Source organism: Triplophysa rosa, linkage group LG5 (genome assembly GCF_024868665.1).
Source record: "Triplophysa rosa linkage group LG5, Trosa_1v2, whole genome shotgun sequence".
Classification (NCBI taxonomy): domain Eukaryota; kingdom Metazoa; phylum Chordata; class Actinopteri; order Cypriniformes; family Nemacheilidae; genus Triplophysa; species Triplophysa rosa.
In genome coordinates, this window is record NC_079894.1 from 26647859 (window position 1) to 26663651 (window position 15793).

At 39.3% G+C, this 15793-nt stretch overlaps 1 protein-coding gene across 1 annotated transcript in view; it reads left to right on the forward strand.

Annotated features, from left to right (window-relative positions):
- Positions 1–10382, forward strand: part of creb3l3b (cAMP responsive element binding protein 3-like 3b) — a 31618-nt gene extending 21236 nt beyond the window's left edge. Inside the window, exons 9-10 of the mRNA XM_057334286.1 lie at positions 4700–4796; positions 8641–10382. Of these exons, the coding sequence (XP_057190269.1) occupies positions 4700–4796; positions 8641–8861 (318 nt within the window). The 3' untranslated portion in view covers positions 8862–10382. The remainder of the gene's footprint in view (positions 1–4699; positions 4797–8640) is intronic.
- The last annotated feature ends 5411 nt before the right edge of the window (positions 10383–15793 follow it).

The following is a 15793-nucleotide window of genomic DNA, read 5'->3' on the forward strand; positions in this document are numbered from 1 at the left end:
TGATGAAGTTCTGTTGTGTTTTATTTAAACATCAACTTTCAACAGATGTTTCTCCTAAAATTACTTGGGGAAATAAAAACAGAAACAAATGAGAGTGTAATTGTTGTATGGAGGTGTAAAATGAATGTAGATGGTAGAGGTGAAATTATCTGGATTTGGGTAATTTGATGAGAAATGTTTGAGTTCATATTGAGATCTTCAAAAATATCGACTTTTGACCTGTAGACTTGACAAATCTGAGCTCAGTTTGAGACATCTCTTCTAAATCTGTCACGGATTGGCAGAAGAGAACCCAAATGCAGGCAGGCGGTGAAGGGGTTAACAAACAAGACTTTATTATAAATACAAAGAAACAAAAACACCCACGAGGGGGTGAACGAAAAGATTACAAAATAATTAAACGAGCAACAAGACCAAGACTACCTAAACAATAGACTAGAAAACACTTTGACAGAAACTAAACTAACACTTACTAAGACAGGACTGGGTTATAGAAACAGGAACACAGGAACAACGACTGGCACGATTCACATACACGACGTAGTACATACACACGCAATGACCGACACAGGACAATGACACATGAGGGTATTATATAGGGAAGACAGACAAAGGATAACGACACGGGGCAGGTGTGGGTAATTAAACACTCAGGGAAAGATAACGAGGAAACGAGAGGAATGGGGCCAATGACAAGACACTGGAGAGAACGTATATTATTGTCAAAAGGACAATAATATGTTTCTCTCCACACATAACCAAAAGCTTTGCCATGGCTCTGTTACAGGACCAAGAAAAACATGACTAAGGAAGCAGAGCCATGACAGAAGCCCCCCCTTTAATGAGCACCTCCAGGTGCTCATCTCATCGAGGGGTAGACGTACGAGACAGGGCAGACTGAGACAGTGACATGACAAGACAAAACATGGAAAACAAAATCAGTGGCAGACAAGACAAAACAACAACAGGACTAGGGTGAGCCAACAAAAACAACAAACATGGGAGGGGGGTGGGGCCAAACAAGGACCCATAGGGGGCAGTCCAAAAGGGAGGTGGGGAGAAGTCCCAGTCCCCGGCTGCGCTCGAGGGCGCGGAGTCCTGGGGGACTTAGGGGGAGTCCTGGGGGGGACAGTCTTTGGCCCTGGCAGTTTCCCAGGGGCCGGCTGGACAGGGCTTGACGCCGGCTGGAAGGCCGGCTGGACATGGCTTGACGCCGGCTGGAAGGCCGGCTGGACATGGCTTGACGCCGGCTGGAAGGCCGGCTGGACATGGCTTGACGCCGGCTGGAAGGCCGGCTGGACATGGCTTGACGCCGGCTGGAAGGCCGGCTGGACATGGCTTGACGCCGGCTGGAAGGCCGGCAGGACATGGCTTGACGCCGGCTGGAAGGCCGGCTGGGACGCCGGCTGGATCACCGGACTGGACGCCGGCTGGATCACCGGACTGGACACAGGGCTGGACACAAGACTGGACAGAGGCCTGGACACATGACTGGACACAAGACTGGACACAGGACTGGACACAGGACAGGACACCGGCTGCACCAGACTGGACGCCGGCTGGACCACCGGACTGGACGCCGGCTGGATCACCGGACTGGACACAGGGCTGGACACAAGACTGGACAGAGGCCTGGACACATGACTGGACACAAGACTGGACACCGGCTGGAGCACCGGACTGGACGCCGGCTGCACCGGACTGGACGCCGGCTGCACCGGACTGGACGCCGGCTGGACCACCGGACTGAACACCGGCCGGATCTCCGGTTGCACCGGACTGGTGGCCGGCTGCACCGGACTGGAGGCCGGCTGCACCGGACTGGTGGCCGGCTGCACCGGACTGGCGGCCGGCTGCACTGGACGGCACGTTCCCCCGTAATGCTCCTTCCTCCTTTTCCGCACCACCGGGCCATCCTTGGCTGACCTGTGGGGACCGGAGGTAATTCAGCGTTGGGGGAACCCCCAGACGTCATCCCCGAGTCCTTCCTCCCCCACTCGCCACCGTCGCCACCAGGCAAACCGGGAACCGTGGAGCTCCAGCCAGAGGGTACTGAGTCCCCCCGGGTAGCGACAGCCAGGATGAGACCCCCCGGGATGCTCGACCGTGGAGCGGAAGTTCCAAATGGAAATCCACTCCCGGGATCATCCCGGTTGGCCACGTACCTGACCATATCCGCAAACCCGAGAGGAGCCAGCAGCCTCTTCTCCGACGGTGTGAGGCGCCGGGTGAGGCAGCAGTTGAAGATTGTCTTCAACTCCGCATCACTGAACCCGGTCGCCTCTGCCACCGCCGAGAATGCTCTGGCGAACTCCCGGTCCCCATAACTCCCCTGGCGGAACCCCAGTAGCAAGTGAGCCAGGCCGGATCGGGGGGACGACGCCTTTCCGTCCTTGGGAGCCGCCTGCTGGGTTTGATAGAGGTCGGTCATTCTGTCACGGATTGGCAGAAGAGAACCCAAATGCAGGCAGGCGGTGAAGGGGTTAACAAACAAGACTTTATTATAAATACAAAGAAACAAAAACACCCACAAGGGGGTGAACGAAAAGATAACAAAATAATAAACGAGCAACAAGACCAAGACTACCTAAACAATAAACTAGACAACACTTCGACAGAAACTAAACTAACACTTACTAAGACAGGACTGGGTTATAGAAACAGGAACACAGGAACAACGACTGGCACGATTCACATACACGACGTAGTACATACACGACGTAGTACATACACACGCAATGACCGACACAGGACAATGACACATGAGGGTATTATATAGGGAAGACAGACAAAGGATAACGACACGGGGCAGGTGTGGGTAATTAAACACTCAGGGAAAGATAACGAGGAAACGAGAGGAATGGGGCCAATGACAAGACACTGGAGAGAACGTATATTATTGTCAAAAGGACAATAATATGTTTCTCTCCACACATAACCAAAAGCTTTGCCATGGCTCTGCTACAGGACCAAGAAAAACATGACTAAGGAAGCAGAGCCATGACAAAATCTCTAATGGATACATTTAGGCAAACGTTTCCATTTGCTCTCCATTTAATCTCATTGATGATAAAGAGATGTCATGTGATTTTTCTTTCCTATATGTTAATACGTAAATGACAATATATGAAGCTGCAAAAAAGCAACTTAAACTGGGTTTCAATTCTGACTCTGGTCAGATTTATAAAACAAACATTTCCGAACGAAAAAAACACAAGTGTCTTGTGTTTGCGCACTCTAAACCCAAAGGTTCAAATTAATCAAACAGATTAAGTATTGTAAATTTATTTTTATAAAAAACTTCTACTTACTTAGATATTTTAAGTTCCTGAAACACTTTTTTTACTTTTGAGTAAAGTATAATTATTATTTTTGATTAACTTTAAGTTTTGACTAAAACTCAAAAAATGTATTTGCTCCTTGTTCAATTTACTTAATTTAAACACGTTAATTCAACACAATTGGTCAAGAAGGATTTCCAATTCCCAGCATGCTTTGCGTCAGACTGCATTAGGAGAGTAAATTAAAAATATATATTATTATTTTATATGTTTTTAGTAAAGTTAAAGACTTGTTAGTGTTTAATGTTCACTTCTCTTAGATATTTAGAAGAGTTTGACATATTTTTCAGTTTTGTGGTTATCATTGTTTAGAAGAGTGGTGCATGTGCTTAGGCTCTGCGAAGCTTCATTTGACCTATAACATGTGTTATTACCAGTGAGCAGCAACTGTGCTAATGCCAGTCCTGAGATTAGTCTCTTCTTGCTCATTCTGGGTTGCATAAGTCAAGGTGTGTGATTGCATAGTGAGAAATATGTAAAATAAAGAAACTGAAGGAATTTAGTTTAGTTAACTTAAAAATACAGTTTTGGTGTATTTATTTATTTATGTTCTTCTGTCTAATTAATTTCATAAAAAGGATCAATTAAATATTTTAGTTGCACTTGCTAAGATTTGGTAAGAACTTTAACTTAACAGTAATCAACATTTGAAAGTTCTGCTTACTTGAAACCATGAACCTCTAAAACTAAAAAATGTTTGAATATTGCCAACTTATCCGGGTTTACAGTGTACAGAACATTCTGTGCCCGCTGGTATTTACACATGGCTGAGATGTACAATTACGTTCCTTTTATTAATAAATCCAAAAGCGAATCTCCCTCGAGAAGATGAATGAATAATTTAGAAAGAAACCCGGGAGGCCGTGTGCGAGTTTGAATTAAAATGAACACGGATGCCTTGGAGATAAACAAAGTGAACTGTCTGGATATTATAATATTGCTGACTAAAAGACAGACTGGGACACATTTACTTCAGATTTAATTTATATCATCATCTATTTATTTTAAAATGTATTTTAAAGGAAATAGGAGAAAAGGAAGGGACAAAAGAAAGTTATATTATTGCAAATAACAAAAAGGCTGATGGTTATTTATTCATTTCAGATGTTGTAATACCGAGGAGAGTAAGCAGTTCAGTGATTCATGATTCTATGAATCTATTTGTTTCTCATGAACGATTTGCTGTTTGCATTAAAACCTCTGTATACATATAGAAGTATTTCACAGAAAGAGAGAGTGATGTTGATGATGGTGATGAATGTATTGGTCGGAGTAAACACATTTACTGGATGTGGGTCATAAACTGACCCATTTTCAGCCTCTTGATTTACTTCCTGTTGTTTACTTTTGCTCCTCAGGTGCTGGTCCTCTCTTTCTCTCTCATCCTGATACCAAACCTTCATCCTGGTTTCCACAGGAGGGCCACGGATCCCGGGGACATCAGCGCTGCCAAAGGTTTGTGCGTGGTTTAGATCAATATAGATAGAACTTCAAAATTGACCCTTTTAATTCTAAATAAAGTAATTCAGACTTTTGTGCACTTATGGTGCACATTATTGCAGTGAATGATCATGTTTGTCTCTGTGTCTGTATACGTTTCACCATGGAATTCATATCTGATTGATATTAAAAACCAGTTGTTCTTTAAGCCTTGTTACTCTTACATTTACGCATTTGGCAGACACTTTTATCCAAAGCGACTTACCTTGCATGATACTATTCTTTTGTAATCCCTGGGATCGAACCCATGAACCCGGCATTGCTAACGCCATGCTCTAACCACTGGGCTACAGGAAAACTTAAAAGTACTCCGGAGACATACACGCTTACAAAAATAACAATAGGCTACTTCAAGTTCATTTGCATACTTCTGTAAAATTAAAATATATTTTAGTATACGTAATAATAAGCATACTAATTGGCTAATCAGTGTACTAGTAGTGTATTTGTGTAGTAGTGTGCTATTTCAGTAATGCTTGTGACCAAATTGGCCCACTTTTTAGTTTATGAAAGTATACTTTAAGTGAAACGGTAGTACACAACTATTTACGTCGGTACTGCAACTATCCTACTTGCATACTGATTACTAGTTCAATACTTGTAGTAGGCTACATTTATTAAGTTTATGAAATAAGCACACTTTGAAGTATGCGCTCAGTAAACTACTAGTGAAAGTAGTCGAAAGTATGTAATACACTACTCAATCAAAGAAAAAACACAACAAGATAAGCAAACTTAAAAAGTACTGTATCTCAATAAAAAATATTACAAGTATAGGCCAGATATACTGAATTTAAGACTTTCCTGTTTTCTGCCAGCTTAAGTCATATATACTTAAATGTCATTTTAAATCTAAGAAGTACATACACAGTTTTTGTTTTTAGTTTTTGAGATGCTCCATTATATCGACTAATAAATGGTATCGGTCGATAAAAGCAACTGTTCACGCTATCGGGCGGTAGTTTAAAAACAGCCGATGATCAGGGCCGATATAGCCTGTCAATCAAAAGAGGACAGGAAAATGCAATGAATGTGTGCTATGTATATAGAAAACATTAAGAAACATCACCAGTTTGATGGTCAAAATGAACAGTCATTATATGAATTAATAACAGAAAGTTCAGAAAGTTCAGAAATATTGATTTAATCTTCAGAATCTGTGTTGATATCGGCAGATATCGCTCTGTATAAACAGCTATCGAATCGGTGGAGAAATTTAGTGTCTGTGCATCTCTAATTTTTATTGACCTTTCATATAATTTTATTCCTACTTCTATATAGGAATAAAAGAAGCATACTAACAGCACACTTAAGTTTCATTTTTGTAATCGTAAGCATAAACACAATATAGCAATATTTCATAGAGACGCTTTAATACATGGCTTGACCTCCTTTACATTCAGCTGTTCTTTAAGCGCTGTAATGCATTAGATATAAGAGATGATGGCATTGAAGTGAACAGATTTATGGTACACTTCTGAGTGTCCTCAGACTCTTAAAAGCAGTGACAGCAGTGAGAAAGCAACAGGGTCACAGCTGTCAGACTTCATACAGCGAAAGCTCTTCACAGACGCACGCAAACCTCGCACGCATTTATTTTTCATGAGCCCGAGCCTTTTCTCTGTCCTCGGTTTTATCACGGACAATGTTCAATTCACTTTTTGTTAGCGCTAAACAAAACAAGGTTACACGTAATGCTAGCAGATAATATACAAAACAAAATCCTTGTGGTGGATGTAACAATGTAGCATTTCAGATCAAAGCTTCAGTCTTGAATAATTATAAAAATGGCTCAAATGATTTTACAGATGTAGTTCCTATTATTTATCAGGGTTTATGGCTTACACGTGAGATTTGGCCTATACTTGGGTAGTTGACGAATAAATCGTACATGTGTCCTATGGTGTGACATAGCAAAATTTAGAAAACAAACTATTAATATTACATTGTTTCATATTATTAATATATTTATCATGTAAAATAGCATGAGAGAGATTTATCTTCATTGTTCATAAAGTATTCTCAGCTTGTAGTTGTGTTTATTTGAGTGGGTAGCTTATCAAGTACACTACTTTCACAAGTAATGTACTGAGATTATAGTTTTGATTTTAGTTTTATTAATATTTTAAATTAGCCTTTATTTTTAGATCTTTAGTTTTTATGTTAATTTTAGTTAAAGTTTTAGCAATTTCGGTATATGCTTTTGTCTTTTTATAATTTATTTATTTATTTTTTATGTTGCTATATAATATTAATTAATTTCTATTTTATTTTTATTTTATTTTTTGTTTATTATTATAATTTAAGTGCTTTAAACTTATTTCAGTTTATTTTTGAGGCAACATTTCAAATTTTCCTTAAGGTAAGTTTTTCCAATAATTTTTAGGTCAATATTTTATTTGATTTCCATGAAAAGAGACGTTTTCAAAGTTTGAATTTTAGTAAACTAAAATAACCTTGGACACAAATAAAAAAGCTATGTTTTCTTTACGTCATACTTGAAGTATACTGTATGCAGAAGTGTACTTTTATCAACTAAAAAGTGGGTCAGTTTAGTTCCAATTAGTATTGGAATAGTACACTTACAAGTATTCTACTAGTACATTGATATTAGTATTCTTACTATAATATCCTTACTTGAACTTTACTTAAGTATACTTAATAAAACGTACATAAATTATACTTATTTTTTTAAGAGTACAATGTACAGCTTCAGTATACGTAATAAAATGAAGATACAATGAAGATAAAAGCCCAGCAAAGGTTGTACTTCTTACATCAGTTGAAGAAGTTCAACCTACCACAAACTCTATTAAAACAGTTTTACTCAGCTGTCATAGAGTCTGTCCTCTGCACATCCATCACTGTCTGGTTTGGCTCAGCCACAAAGTCAGACATCAGAAGACTACAGAGGACGGTTCGGACTGCTGAGAAGATCATTGGTGTTACCCTGCCCACCTTAAAAGAACTGTATACATCCAGAGTGAGGAAAAGGGCTCAGAAAATCACCCTGGACCTCTCACATCCAAGCCATCATCTCTTCACACTGAGCACCAAAACAACCAGACACAAAAACAGCTTCTTCCCTCAGGCCATCTACCTCTTGAACAGTTAAATGTTTTTACACACTGTGCAATTAATAACTTTATTAATTGTATGTAAAATGTATTAATTGTATTAATTATATCCTCCAGATAATACACTATCTATTTTTATACAACTTTTTCTGTAAATTATATTTCATTCATTCTGCTGTATATAGCACATACCTTGTACTACAATAGTCTATTCTTATTTTTTACTTGTACATATTTACATACATACATAGCTTTACACTCTCTATATCTTTATCTTATGTTTATTGTATTGTATTTCTTAATTTTTTATACCCATAGGCCCTTATTTAAATCATTGTGTACTGTATTCTATTGTGTTATGGTCTCTGTGTACTGTTGTTGCTGTTTCTGTGTTCTGGATGCTCCTGTCACCAAAACAAATTCCTTGTATGTGCAAACATACTTGGCAATAAAGCTCTTTCTGATTCTGATTCTAAAACAAAGTAAACTTATTTTTTATACAATGGCACAGGTTACCATAGCTCTTGTGTTTTCTGTTTTCGATGTATGTAGGCGTTTAATTCTATGTACATACTAAAGCGTGTGCTGCTGGCACCAGTTCCTCTCCGCTGAACCTGACAGCACCCGCTGCACGGAGAGCACACTAAATATTCAACATTGAGTCACCGCATCCAAGAGTGACTGATCACAGGTCTGTTTTCTACTTCCCCTCTCTTCTGCAGTGCAGTCCAGGTCACTGCGCTCCGTGATGGAGGTCTACAGCATTCAGCCCGGCTTCTCGGTTGGCGGGGATGTTGTCGTGCCGTCGTCTCCGCACACTAAGCTTCTCAGACCTGAGTACGCTGATATGGAGCCGCTGCTTCACAATCACAGCTACAGAGACCATGAGCATCACCACGGCGATCCCATCACCGGTCACGCCACCACACTGAGCTGGCTGTAACATCCTGGAAAAGAGAGGAAGTGGTGTCATTGATAAACTGTTATTTGTGTGTTATTCTACTTCAATAAGGTTTGGTGCGAAGTATGCATCGTAACCGTGGTGTCATGTCAGCATGAAATTACTCCGCATGAAATTACCCAGCATGCACTTCCAGAAGGTTGCGGCAAAACCAAGTAGGCCTACAAATATTAGACTGTGTTTTAACATTGCCCTAGGGGAGAAATTAATCATGTAGATTTGGCCCAACACTGCACATCGCAATACGAGCAAATGTTCCCGCCAAGGGTCGTGCGCCTCGACGTGCCAAGATCGTTTTTCTGCGACGGCTTGATAAACTGGGATTGATGCATGGGACAGCACGTCTCATTTAGCAGAATCAAGCTGTCGCGTTCACTCAAGGCTCGACATATGAAAACAACACAGAGTCTTCTGGCGCCCTTCAATAATGCAAAAGCCACTTTTCAATTCTCAATGTCAGTGAAGACAATCTCAAATCCAATTTAGCACTTCTGATGCTGATTTAGTTTGTGAGCCAAACAACTCAAATCTTAAACCGAGAGTTTATGTTTGACCGGTTAGAATCTCTCGCTACTCATTCCCGGTGCAGAATCCCCCAGAGCGCTCTGACTCACGATCAAGCTTGTCTCATGAATTTTAAACAACACTCTTTGTTTTTAACCACTAGATTACAGGCGTTCTGTTGACTTTTATTGATAACTAAACCGGTTGCATTCATAACTAGGAAATGTGGTGGTTTGTTCATGCAAGCATATGCCCCGGGTACGTTTAGTGCTTGCTCTTTCTCCATCCGTACTTCACCTGCAACTCGCAGCTGTTGCCTGACAATTGGGATATGTGTGTAATTGGACCAGTGGAGTATGTTGCATTTTGAGATTGTGAAATCGAAAGCGCATCAGGGAAAAAGGCTAAGGGAAAAAGCTGGTGTCCATGTGTTTAAATACACCTTTCCGTTCAATGTGAGTGCAGGTGCAGAGGTAAAGAGGGGCAGTGAAGAATAACAATTATTCTTAATTATTATTATTCTTGCTGTTTTTGTCAGCTCGCGAGGCCAGTTCTTTCAAACACACGAGTGTAGAGCTCCGGTACAACCTCGGACAAAAAATAAAAAAAAATTTCATTCTTTTTGTCCAAGAAAACTTTTCGAAAGATGTCTACAAGAATAGGCCTATATCGACTGTCCTATACATTTTCCTTTTTTTTTAAACTATTTGTCCTCTTTTCATTTCGAGCGGCACAAATGAAGCACTGTCTTTCTTCCCAGGAAATGTTGAATACATTTGCAGTGTCCAAGGTTATTCTTAGGTTTTTCACACTTTAAATTTAATTGTGTGTGTGTGTGCGTGCGTGCGTGTGTGTGTGTGTGTGTATAAGAACATGCTGTACTTGAAGGATGAATTATGTTCATAGATGTAAATAAATGATGTCAGCTTTGATGAGCATTTCATTGCCTAGTTCATTAAACACAAAGATTACAATGTATTAAAAACTCATTTCAACCAACTCGATATTGAGCGTCTGATAAGATACTTGATTTTAAGCTGAAGGCTGCATCTAGATCTTTAATATAGTTTTATGAGTCATTTATTTATACTTGAAAGAAATTGAAATAATTCAGCTGTGCATTTGACTCAAGGACAGACTTCTCTAATAGTCTGTCTTGAAATATGTTTTACAGGATTCCTTTTTTATTATACTTGGGTATCCTAGAAAACATATACACATATAAATTTGTCTTAATCAAATGAAAAAAAATGGAGTTAAATTATATGAACAGCTTTTGCATGAACTACACGTTTTACACTGTATGTCATGATATTATAGGATGTGTTTCAAATCACGACATACACTGTAAAACGTGTAGTGGACACTAAAGTTTTTTTATACATGTTTTTCAGCATTGTATTCCCTGACGTGTTCATATCATATGCTCAATCGACTCTTTCCTAGATGTGTGGTGCTTTAAATTTCTATTTGTTTATTAAAGTGATAGTTCACCCAAAAGTAAAAATTCTGTCATCATTTATTCACCACTCGGGTTGTTCCAAATCTGTATAAATGTATTTGTTCTGTTGAAAACACAGGTAGTTATTTGGACGAATACTTGTAACCAAACAGGTTTTGGACCCCATTGACTACCATTGTAGGAAAAATTACTTTATCTTTTTTTTTGTTCTGTTAAACACAAAAGAGTATTTAAAGAATGTAGACCAGCAAACAGTTCTGGGGCACTTTTGACTACCATTGTCATTTTTCTTACTATGGTAGTCAATGGGGTCCAAGAACTAAGCATTCGTCCAAATATCTTTCTCTGTGTACAACCGAACAAATATATTTATACAGATTTGGAACAACTAGAGAGTGAGTAATTCTATCGGGACCACTGTGGTCAATTATTTAACGATAGCATATATTTAGTTTGGCGGAATGAAACTGTTCTGGGCAAACTCTCTGCCCATCCATGCAGCCTTGCATGGACATAGCAGGAGCGCAGCAATACATGTCCCCTCACCTGGGGAACCAGAACAGTTCCTGATGCGTAACAGGATTAAATTAAAAGATCCAAAGATACAGCCAGATAAGGAGGAGATGGGGATGGAGGTGAGTTTTAGGTGCAACACGATTAAGCAGCTGATAAGGAGCAAAGAAATGCAACTTATATAGGACGCAGTCTAGTGTGTGTTGTATGACTATTGCTTAACGTTGATTAGCTGCACCTAATATGATCAGCTGATGCAAGCTGAACTCACGTGACCTGGCAAAACTAACGTTTGATTTCTGTCCGGACCACTGTCGTCAATTATTTAACAATAGCATATATTTAGTTTGGCGGAATGAAACTGTTCAGCCTTGCATGGACATAGCAGGAGCGCAGCAATACATGTCCCCCAAACAAAATTATTGCCACCAAAACAAAATCATTCCCCAAACAAATAAGCATGTCTAAATAGCATAAAGAACGTGCCTCATTATGCAGACACTGGTTAAACTAGCAGTACGGCTGGCAGAGGAAGCATGCACCCTGCCACAATTGCACAAATTGGGTGAGCGAGTTGGGTTAAATTGGGTTAAATTAGCTGTAAGATGTCAGGGAAGCATACACCCTGCAAAACAGCACTAGAGTTGCATGAGTGATTGTTGACGAGACGAATGAGTTAAACTAGCAGTTAGGCTGGTGGGGAAGCATACACCCTGGAACAAATAGCACCGGAGTTATAGAAGCAGTTATGTAATGTAATAATCCATTCTCCCAAACATCACAAAATAGAGCCTGTGTCTGTCCCCCGGATTAGCAAACATAAAATAATGCGTAAACCTCTTGAAAGTAATTTAATAAACGTTAAACAAACTAAACATGAACAAAATACAGATAGTCAACTGTTACGACTCGGATTGTTAAATATTAGATCTCTCTCTAATAAAGCACTTTTTGTTAACGATATGATAACAGATCATAAAATAGACATGCTCTGTTTGACAGAAACATGGCTAAAACCAGATGATTATATTACTTTAAATGAATCTGTCCCCCAAGATTATTATAATAAACAAGAGCCTCGTCTAAAAGGCAGAGGGGGAGGTGTCGCAGCACTTTACAATAACTCTTTTAGCATTTCCCAGAAGTCTAACTCTAAATATAATTCTTTTGAAGTCATGGTACTTCATGTTTCAACACCTAATACTAAAGATAAAACACTTTTAAAATTTATTCTAGCTATTGTATATAGGCCTCCAGGGCACCACACAGATTTTATTAAAGAATTTGGTGGGTTCTTATCAGTGGCGGTTCTAGACTACTGTAACTGGGGGGGCCAGGCAGGGGCCACTTATACTTTTAGGGGGCACACTAACATGTGTCATGAGTCATTTTTCACTGTCATGTATTACTGTTTTCTCTAGAAGTAAACTAATAAGCTAATAAAACAAGTTCAGCTCAAATTAATGTTCCATGGTCATTTATTTCACAACACATTGTATATAGTCAAAATAACAATGACAGCAATAATAACATTTAGGCACTTTTCTACATCTTAAATGTACGTACATAAATGAAAAACTACCCACAAACAAGATATCCAAAAATCAACTTTTATTTTTTCACATTATCAGGTATTTCCTGTACACAAAGAAAAAAAACACGAATTTCAAAAATTTCACATGTGATATATGTGGTTTTGGCACACTTTCATGTGAATGCCATGTTAACTAAATACTCATGTAAAAACTCATGTTTTTCACATGGAATTTCAGGGTTACAAAAGTTGTCTCTCTGCACAACTAAATCACCTTGCTGATGGGTCCTCTGTTCTATTGGACTTTCTTCATTCTCTAAGCTTTTGTGCATTTCTGACTCTTTTTCAGAAGCATCTTCTTTCTCCAGCCTTGACTATTATCTTTAGTTTTCTTATTAAGAAAGGACATTATCCTTAGAATTTTTCTCTTCATTTTAACTGCAAATGGAAAATTATGAAAATGTGTAAATGAAACCTAAAGCTCGACTCAAATACACCACAAGTAATATACAAGACAGTATAGAATAAACTGTATTGATTACTTGAACTCTGCTAATTCCTTGGGAATGACAGACCATTTATTTTAATTATAAGGCAAAAGTGCGTTTTATCAAACATTCACCCCAATAAATGTAAGTTGCATTTGATCTCATTTCATTAACAAATAAAATTTCTTTAGTGCGTTATGCGTTCTCTGGCAGCAGCTGATTCTTTGTATAGGCACGAGTCACGACTGCTTTATATGTAGATTTAACATGCGCAACACCGGAAAATATAGGTCAGTGTTTTAATATGATGTGCATTTTCGTTATATTTTGACAAAATATTTCCATTACCTGTATGATGTAAACGTAATCTTGCTGAAGCCGCACAGACTCGACATTGTTTGCGTCTTGCTTGCGTAATCTTGCTTTTGGCACACAAGCATCATTACTGCCACTCGCAGGACAAACTGTGCATTGCACCCGAAATTGCTCAGTTGTGGTAAAAAATTCCAGAAACGATTCCAGATTTAGGGGGGCCAGTGGGGTGCCAAGTGTGCTGACACAGGGGCACTGGCCCCCTCTGGCCCCCCCTAGAACCGCCCCAGGTTCTTATCAGAACTAGTACTGGCCGCAGATAGACTCCTTGTCGTTGGTGACTTTAACATCCATGTAGATAACGTTACAGATGCCTTAGGAATGGCTTTCAAAGACGCTCTTAACTCCATGGGCGTTAGTCAACATGTGTCAGGACCCACTCACCTTCGTAATCATACTTTAGATTTAATACTGTCTTACAGTATAAATGTGGACGATGTTAAAATCCTTCAGCAGAGTGAAGACATTTCGGATCATTATCTGGTATTATGTTTGCTTCACTGGCCTACGGCTGCAAATAAAACTAATTGTTACAAATATGGTAGAACAATAACTTAAACTACCAAAGATGCATTTCTCGATAATCTGCCCGAATTGTCTCAAATCGCTAGCATGAGAAATAACATTGAAGATCTTGACATTACCACTGAAAATTTTAATTCCACCTTCTCGGTAACGCTAGACACAGTTGCTCCTCTACGTTTAAAGAAGATTAAAAATGGCAGCCCTACACCGTGGTATAATGAACACACTCAGGCTCTAAAGAAAGCGGCCCAAAAAATGGAGGGCAACTTTAAGAAAACTAAATTAGAGGTATTTCGTACAGCATGGAAGGATAGTATTCGAAAATACAGGAAAGCCCTAAAAACTTCTAGATCCACCTACTTTTCATCACTAATAGAAGAAAACCAGCACAACCCTAGGTTTTTATTTAACACAGTGGCTAAATTAACAAAAAATAAATCGTCAGTGACTTCTGATCCTGTATATCAGCATAGCAGTGATAAATTTATGAAATACTTCACATATAAAATCCAAGATATTAGAGAAAAAATTATAACAATGCAATCAGAAGTGAAACCCGCTGAACAATCTAACTACAGCGCCCTTAAGGAGAAAATGCAAATATTTTATACCGTAGATCAAGATGAGCTGTCTAAAATTATTAGATCATCTAAATCAACAACATGCATACTAGACCCTATACCTACAAATCTACTGAAAGAGATGCTCCCAGAAATTATAGATCCTCTTCTTGATATTATTAACTCATCTCTGACATTAGGACATGTGCCTAAAGCATATAAAGTGGCTGTTATAAGGCCCCTTGTCAAAAAACCCCAACTCGACCCTAGAGAACTAAGGAACTACAGGCCTATATCGAATCTACCTTTCATATCTAAAGTTCTGGAAAAAGTAGTTTCAACTCAATTATGCTCCTTCCTCCAAAGGGATGACATCAATGAAGAATTCCAGTCTGGATTTAGAGCATGTCACAGTACAGAGACTGCTTTGATCAGAGTTACAAATGATCTGCTATTGGCGTCTGACCGAGGTTGTATCTCATAATTGGTGCTGCTAGACCTTAGTGCTGCATTTGACACCATTGACCACAGCACACTCCTACATAGACTCGAAAATTACGTCGGCATTAAGGGAATAGCTTTGAAATGGTTTAAATCTTATTTATCCGACCGTTTTCAATTTGTAGCAATAAACAATGAGGTGTCACGCAAATCGCAAGTCCAGTACGGTGTACCACAGGGCTCAGTCTTAGGGCCTCTGCTCTTCGCATTATACATGCTACCTCTAGGAGATATAATAAAGCGACACGGAGTTAGCTTTCACTGTTATGCTGATGATACTCAACTTTATATTTCCTCGAAGCCTCATGAAACACAGCAGTTCCATCGAATAATGGAATGCATAGTCGATATAAAAAACTGGATGAGTAACAACTTTTTATTACTGAACTCGGACAAAACGGAAGTGTTACTTATTGGACCGAAAACTGCTATAAGTAACAACCAAGAATACTGTT